General features: G+C 41.7%; 1 protein-coding gene across 1 annotated transcript; it reads right to left on the bottom strand.

The window, feature by feature from the left end:
• Positions 1-3,478: 3,478 nt before the first annotated feature.
• Positions 3,479-5,640, bottom strand: LOC139740410 (histamine H2 receptor-like). The gene is made up of 2 exons (XM_071651002.1): positions 4,810-5,640; positions 3,479-3,811 (listed from the first exon to the last, which is right to left on the bottom strand). The coding sequence occupies exons 1-2, from the start codon at positions 5,638-5,640 to the stop codon at positions 3,479-3,481; spliced, it is 1,164 nt and encodes a 387-aa protein (XP_071507103.1).
• Between the last annotated feature and the right edge of the window lie 1,923 nt (positions 5,641-7,563).

Genomic DNA, 7,563 nt, shown 5'->3' with positions numbered 1-7,563 from the left:
AACTCAAAAATAGGCCTAGAAGCCAGCATTCACAGATTGCCTTGAATCGATACCTGCGTCCGAATCATCATGGTAAGCCGAATTCTGAACAAGGCATCTCATCATCATATAATTATGTACGCAGACGCCACCAATTGTACCATCCCCGAGCTATTTGTATACACTGTACAGTGCTGTAGTTGTGGTGAAGTTCGCCCGCTTCGACGAACGCCAAGCCCTCCCCACTTCAAACTATCTCTCTCAGACATGCAAAGCCTGTGAAACTGTTCATCCGTAAGACACTCGCAAGCAGATGTTTTGCGGTTATTAAGATTATCTGAGAAAAGCTTAAGAAGCAGAATGTGAAATCAATGTGGCTACAACAGGAAGGGAAGATTTTTCTTCCACAGAGGAAAGTAAGCGTGTTCACATTAACTCTAATCATTCTTTTAAAAAAGCTACATGAAAGTGTACATCTTCAGACTGATCAATAGGTCATACGGTTTGACTGTTTACCAATGACTAAATATCTACATGTGTATAACATACTTACAGAAAAATATGCAACCTGCAAATCAAACCAGAATGTCAATTTGTGTGTTTCCTGTATCAAATGTTCCGATGCCTCGGACAAAAACTTTACTGGAAATGACTGAATTTGTGATTGTTTTTTCAATGAGTTTCAAGAAATTCTTGATAGTTCTGTATCACTGCAAATGATACACCACCCACAGTGGGCGCACGCCAAGAGTTCAACACCCACAAATCATAATAGTCTATTAGTCACACAGACCACGAGTCATACAGCCCAGAAGTTCGACACTAAGCAAATAATGTTAAACTCGTGGGCTGTTTTTACCTAGTGTCCGAACTCATGGGCCTTATTTGCCTATAAGTGTCAAACTCATGGGCTGTATGCATGACTGAGACCCCGTTTACAGTGCAGAGCTGGGCCGAGCCCGGGCCGAGCTCAGGCTGAGTCCGGCCTCAATTGCGGTATTCGGCCCCGCAATTCTGTCCGTTTACGTGGAGGGCTCGGCCGGGTTTTTGATTCAAACCTTTCAATATCATTTTTGTCGGAGTGGCGCTCTGCTTGTAAACAAATGATTAGTATTTCTGGGATTGCGCCGGTCGCAATTTGGTACCGCATTTGGCCCAGTTTGCGTTTACAGTGAGAAAAGGCCGGACCGAGCCCGGGCCGAGCCGTGGCCGAGACTACCCCCAGAGTTTGGCCAAATGAGCGGTCGATTGTGGTACCGCATTTGGCCTATTATTATTTTGCGCATTTACAGTGAAATGAAGGCCGGCCGAGCCCGGCCCTTTCACTCTCTGTTAAAGGGGGTCCTATGAACCTTGTTTGCACTATCGAACTCGTGGGCTGTATGACTCGTAGGTGTCGGTCTCGTGGGATGACTCCCCCCCCCCCCCCCCCCTCACACACACACACACACACACCTCTAAATCTACCTAAGGATACTTGTACTCCTCCCCATGTTATAGTACTAGTATTTCAGCAGGCAAAATATGCAGGTTGTGGAAGTCTCTAGCACTTTTCAACGTATTTCGGCCTACTAAAAATAGAATATAATACTACAAAAAAAGCAAGCACATACGATGCGTTGTGTAAGTCACTAGCACTATCAAACGTATTTAGGCCTACTAAAAATAGAATACATACGACAAAAAAAAAGCAAGCACATACGATGCGTAGTTCCTGCAGTAGGCTCGGATTAATTGGCACTTTTTTAATATATCGTAGTATATAGAAATATGTCTAAAATGAAATATATCTGAAAGATTGAAATGTTACAAGAATCGACAGAGCAGGTGTGGCTATAGACTTACGGTGTATGTACACTATGTCTCGTTATGTGCATTTTGATATATCGCACTACTTTTCAGTATGAAAAGAATCCGATTATTTTGCTTGCCTTTTACGTCTTTTGCCAAATTCACAAATTGTCTCATAATATTTAATTTCTTAACCTAACAAGCAGGTCACCTCCGTACGTTTCATGTCTCCCATGTTTCACATATTTTACTTTAGTGTTATCATACTTGGCAAGCTTTTCAATTGCTCTAATTTTATTTGTTTTCAACTTATACATTTTTAAATTGTACTCTGTGAATTTATGTGCACGGCCTTGCGAAAAAGCAGTTTGTGTGTGTGTGTGTGTGTGTGTGTGTGTGTGTGTGTGTGTGTGTGCGTGTGCGTGTGTGTGTGTGTTTGCTGATCGCAAGCTTTTACTGTGTTGAAATAAATGAAATTCAACATTTCAAATTCAAACTTCAAGTGAAAATTCAAACAGCATTCCGAATGATAATGTACATGTTACGGCAGCAACTCACTTCGAATTTTGTAAATTATGTGTGCAGTCTTTGATGCCAAAAGACAAAAATTAAAATAAGCCAATACATGTACTTCAATCTTTAAGATCAACAAAACTAGAAATTATCTCTGTTAAAAATCCATGTGTGTGTGTGTGTGTGTGTGTGTGTGTGTGTGTGTGTGTGTGTGTGTGCGTACGTGAAAGAGTGGATTTGTAAATGTCACATTTGCGTTGTTTTCTTTTCAACCTATACTGAGATACTGATTTTTTTTATTATTATTACGTGGCTCAACGATGCATTTGGAGTTCGAATTAGCGGTATTTTATGCACGCTGGAGTATTATCACAGCGAATTCATGGATGATGGTCGTGATGGTTGGAATATCAAATTATGCAAATAAAGAAAGATAAACACTCCATAGATTGGATAATAAAAATATTTCTAAAGAAGATTACAGTTCATGTCGAGCCTTCATAATGACAAACCGTTCACCACACAGCACAGCGACGACGAAATCAGATTATCGAGTGGTTTTTAGAAATCTTCGGCGTGCAATCTGCGTCTAAAAACCCTGGTTTTTGTGGCGTGGAATGCTTACTTTTACGGCAACTGAAATAAAGGGAAGAAATGCAGCCAGCTGCGGTTTAATAATAATAATTAGGTCTTATTTACTCAGGGTAGCCTCTTCAGTGTTGCCACTGCTCTACCAGAGGGCCCTGCCATTATTATTACCCTAGCGTTGCCAAGTACCCATTTATACACCTGATGAGTCGAGAGGGACATGGTGGGTAAAACATCTTGTCCAATGACGTAAACGGCGCTGGGCGGGAATCGAACTCGGGTCGATCCTCCAATCGGGTGTCGGGAATCTTCACCAGAGCCCTTTCAAGGGCTCTGTTATCCACTATGCCACAGCGCCCTACGTCTGAAGACTGACTGACTGGACCAAAGGGTACTGTATTGGGACACACATCATACATACATAAATACATACATCTACATAGTCATGATGATGAAAATAAAATGTTATACAAGGAGGGAAAGTGTTCCGTACCAATTAACAAGTGCATTCAAACAGATTTTTTGCTCTCTTTTTTCTTTCTTTTTTTTTGGGGGGGGGAGGGGTGGTAAGGTACAGCAACCCTTGTTATTATCACGCGACTGGACATCACTTTGATCGTGGGCCGCCGCATCCGAACAATTTGGCGACCGTTGTACGCACCAATGGTTGTGCCGCAGCATAGCTGGCGGGATTCAAGAAACTGTTGGTGTAGCGCATGAGGGAGATTGGAAAAAGGAGAGCCGCTGGCAGCTTCCTCTCGCGTAGAATGGACGGGTCCAGAGTTGTGACGACCAGGAAAATGAGATGGGGTATCCAGGCGACCAAGAACGAGAGAATGATGAAGGATAAGGTACGCGTCGCTTTCCCAGAGGCTGCTGCTGGTTCCCGGTCTCGTTCTCGTCCCCGCTCCCGTTCCCGTTCCCGTTCCGGATCCGACTCCTGAGCACGGGTAAAAATAATGAATAAATGAATGAATGAATGAATGAATGAATGAATGAATGAAAGAATGAATGAATAAACAAACAAATAAATAAATGAATAAATAAATAAATAAATAAGTAAATAAACAAATAGATAAATGAAGATAGAAAATATGAACGATCCACGCATTTTCCTCACAAAAATTTTCATGCTTGCAATACGGATTTATGGTTTCACTCGTCAGATCTTATGGACCGATCAAAGCCCCTAACCATGCAGTTTGCAATGTTTACGTGTACTTAAGAAAAAAGATGGAACAAATCTTTACATATTATCTTGATTGTGAGCAGTATCCTGCAAAATATTTTAGTAAACAATAAATTCATAAATGTTACGTGCCGATTTGAGCAGAATGTGTCTCCTCAATGAAATTGATTTAAAACTTCACATCTGAATAAACAAATAAATCAAGGCTTTCAGTATAAAAGACTGGACAAGGTGGCGTCATGGACTGTGAAAAACGATTATGCAAGCACTTGTATCAAAATGATTGTCATTATTGCAATATTTTTTGTTTATTTCCCGTCGGTATATTTACATTTTCGTCATCCTTGCAGAGTATGAATATTCATTCGCACGTATATTTTGAATCGCATTTTATGACTTGTACTTCTTCTGAATAACAATGCGAACGCAATTGTCAAATGTACATTTTGCATTATGTGTTACCTTTTGTTGTATGGAAATAAAGTACCCTTATAATCGAATTGGATTTATTTGAAATTTGGTTAGTTACGTATAGCTGATAGATTGTAAAATTCTGCGGATTGATTTGCCAGTGAATTTGAAAATAGTTTTGCAGCGCACCGATGACATATTTCTCACAGAGTCAGACTAATTCTAAATACACCATACACTGCCATAGGCGATATGATAGTATTGTTCTTATCGGCATCCGTGAAATACTGAGTTTTGACTTCTTAAAGTACAAGGAAAATAAACAACTTGCACTTTACCCCTTGTTTCAAAGTTGACTCTTTGAAATTGCCAGTGCTCTTTCCGTCGGTGGTGATGATCGTACTGCCCATAGAATTCGAAAAAGAAGTCACCACCTGCACGGAGGCGTCGCCGCCCTGGTGAATGACCTGCCTTTTGCTGGTCGTCTGTCGTATCTTCCACATGAGGCGGATGTAGAGCACGGAGATGATTACGAGCGGCAGGACGATGGTGACTGCCGCCGGGACGAGGGCCGACACCGCTCGCATGCCGTACCTCGGGACGCAGGCCTTGTCGAGGCTGTCGTCGCTATCCGCCGAGGCACGAGCGGCGAGGTCCCAGCCGAGCGTGTAGGGAAGCCAGAACGTGCAGGAGACCAACCAAGCAAGCACGTTGGCGAACACGGCTCGGCTTTTCCTCCGAGACGTGTAGTGGCCGATGGGATCAAACGTCGCTCGATGTCGATCAACGCAGATGATCACGACGCCGACCACGGACACGCTAAGTATGGCGTCATTGAGTGACAGATGGAGTTTGCATAGCCAGCTTTCGGGGTGGTATACGTTGACGATTGAAGCGATCAAGAGGAGGCCGACGCAGAGATCGGCTATCACCAGGTTGATGATGAAGTAGTTGGTATACGTACGAAGTTTCTTCTCGACGGCGAAAGCGACTAGCATCAGGAAATTTGAGACGATGATGAGGATGATGTAGGCAATGAAAAGAGCGAGAGCGACATCGCTCTTTGGTGGACGAGGTGGACCTGGAGGCGAGAAATCATCGTCACCTACGATATTAATCGCGATCGTAGTCAAGATGGATGTAACATTGACGAACATATCCCGGGACATGATTTTGCATGCGCGGAATACGTTCAAAACGAGTGCATAAAGTTTAAGCCTATAACAAAACTAAAATGGATATGCAGTAAATCCTATGAGGAAAGGCACTAGCCTGAATGTAAAGAGAATGTGAACCGGAGGAGAAGAACTTTTGAAGCTGCAACTCATTCCAAAGTTGACTCTGGGACTTTTGACAGCGACACTTCATTTGTCCCGCAAGAACGACAGTGAGGACGATATATGGGGGAGGTTTATGAGCACTCGTGGATGATTATTCATGTCGTCACGTGTATGCGATTCAGTTTGCGTCGATATAGTAACGGGAGACTGGTATAGGCTAATATGACACTGTTCAGCTGTTGGCAAACTGATATGATTGGAGGCAAGTGAACACGCCCCTGAGAGCAAAAACGCATCTTAATGACACCACAGATCTCACATGACTTGCAATGTCGACAACACGTTTGCATCAACAACTTTTCTGGACAACGTTTATCAAAATTGCATAACACATCAGATCTGAGATTATTACAAGGCCGGCGCCACGTTTTGAAAAGTGTGTGTGTGTGTGTGTGGGGGGGGGGGGGGGCACTTTATATTCCTGGTGCCACTTCCGGGTTTCATCAGCTAACAAGCAAAAAAAAAAAAGATTTCTTCAGCTCAATTTTTCTGATTCCGTTTCGGGGTATCTTCAACGTGACAAGCACAAAAACGTCAAAAACTTAACTACATTCTATTTTTTTTCCTTTCCGGTGCCACTTCCGGGGTGAAAATGTGGGGGGGGGGGGGGGGGGGGAGGCCCGAGCCGCCCCCTCCCCTGTTCCGCCTGCCTTGATTAAGCATGATGAACGAGCACTAAGACATGTCAAATCGGGTTATCACTCTATTTCCAATACTGTGTCACTAAACTCTGTTAATTCATAATCCCTTACGTTCTTGGGAGGACAACACAGTAAAGGCAAGCAGTTTTTCATTTTTAAGTGTTCTCCATTAGCAAAAAAAAAAAAAAAGGGGGGGGGGGGGGAGGAGAAATGATTGCTTTAAATTTTGGAAAATTTTACTACCAGCAATATCCTATTGGTTTTAGCTCGCAATTTTCTAATTTTGAGAACAGATATTGATGCAACCCTTACAGTCCTGTTCTTTGAGTTTTATACCTTGTCTCATCAATGATCAAGACGTGGATTTGCAATCTAATGCCTGACTTCATAATTTTATAACTTTCAAACAACATAAAATTATATTACGGCTTATAATATCCTATCACCGCGTGTGTCCGTTCGTTTGTTTAAAATTTATACTTTCTTTTTGTGCGTACGCTATCATGTAACATAAAGTGAACTCACTGTTGGGGCATCATAACTATTGTAAGTACAGTTCAAGCTGGAAATGTAACATTTTCCATTGCATTTACTATGATACTATGAATCCTGACGCTTTTGTATTACTGTTCATGAACTTTAGATGAAATAACTTGCAATATATAAAATATATAAACTTCCGTGTTCAATGTGAGTACGTTTTATGAGTGGCAAGTGGGACCTCTCTTGTTACTGTATACTGAGGTTTTACTGTACAAAAGACTTGTGTGACGTACAGCTTGTGCCAAATATTTTGACCTTGCTACAGTGTATTAAAATTTGAAATTGTATTTGTTTACACACTTTGAAATTTGTCAGAGGGAATACATACATGTGTTTCCGCTGTTGATAAAGTTTCACAAATTGTAATTATACATGTATTAATCTCTAAATAGGACTGAGTGTTAAGTTAACATCTCCATGAACAATTAGATACATGTATTGATATAGTCTGCTGTACTGGTTTTAAAAAATGTTTTTAATGATTAATGCTGAGCTACATCATAATTAAGCACTGGATATCTTGTAAGTCATTGCCTTTATTTCACCCTCTTTACTCTTGTCCGTCCCT

The sequence above is a fragment of the Diadema antillarum genome, unplaced genomic scaffold (genome assembly GCF_040938485.1).
Source record: "Diadema antillarum isolate AM-2024a unplaced genomic scaffold, OU_Dant_1.0 seq00000853_RagTag, whole genome shotgun sequence".
NCBI lineage: Eukaryota > Metazoa > Echinodermata > Echinoidea > Diadematoida > Diadematidae > Diadema > Diadema antillarum.
The sequence above is the reverse complement of the archived record's forward strand: the minus strand, read 5'-3'. Positions and strand labels throughout refer to the sequence as shown.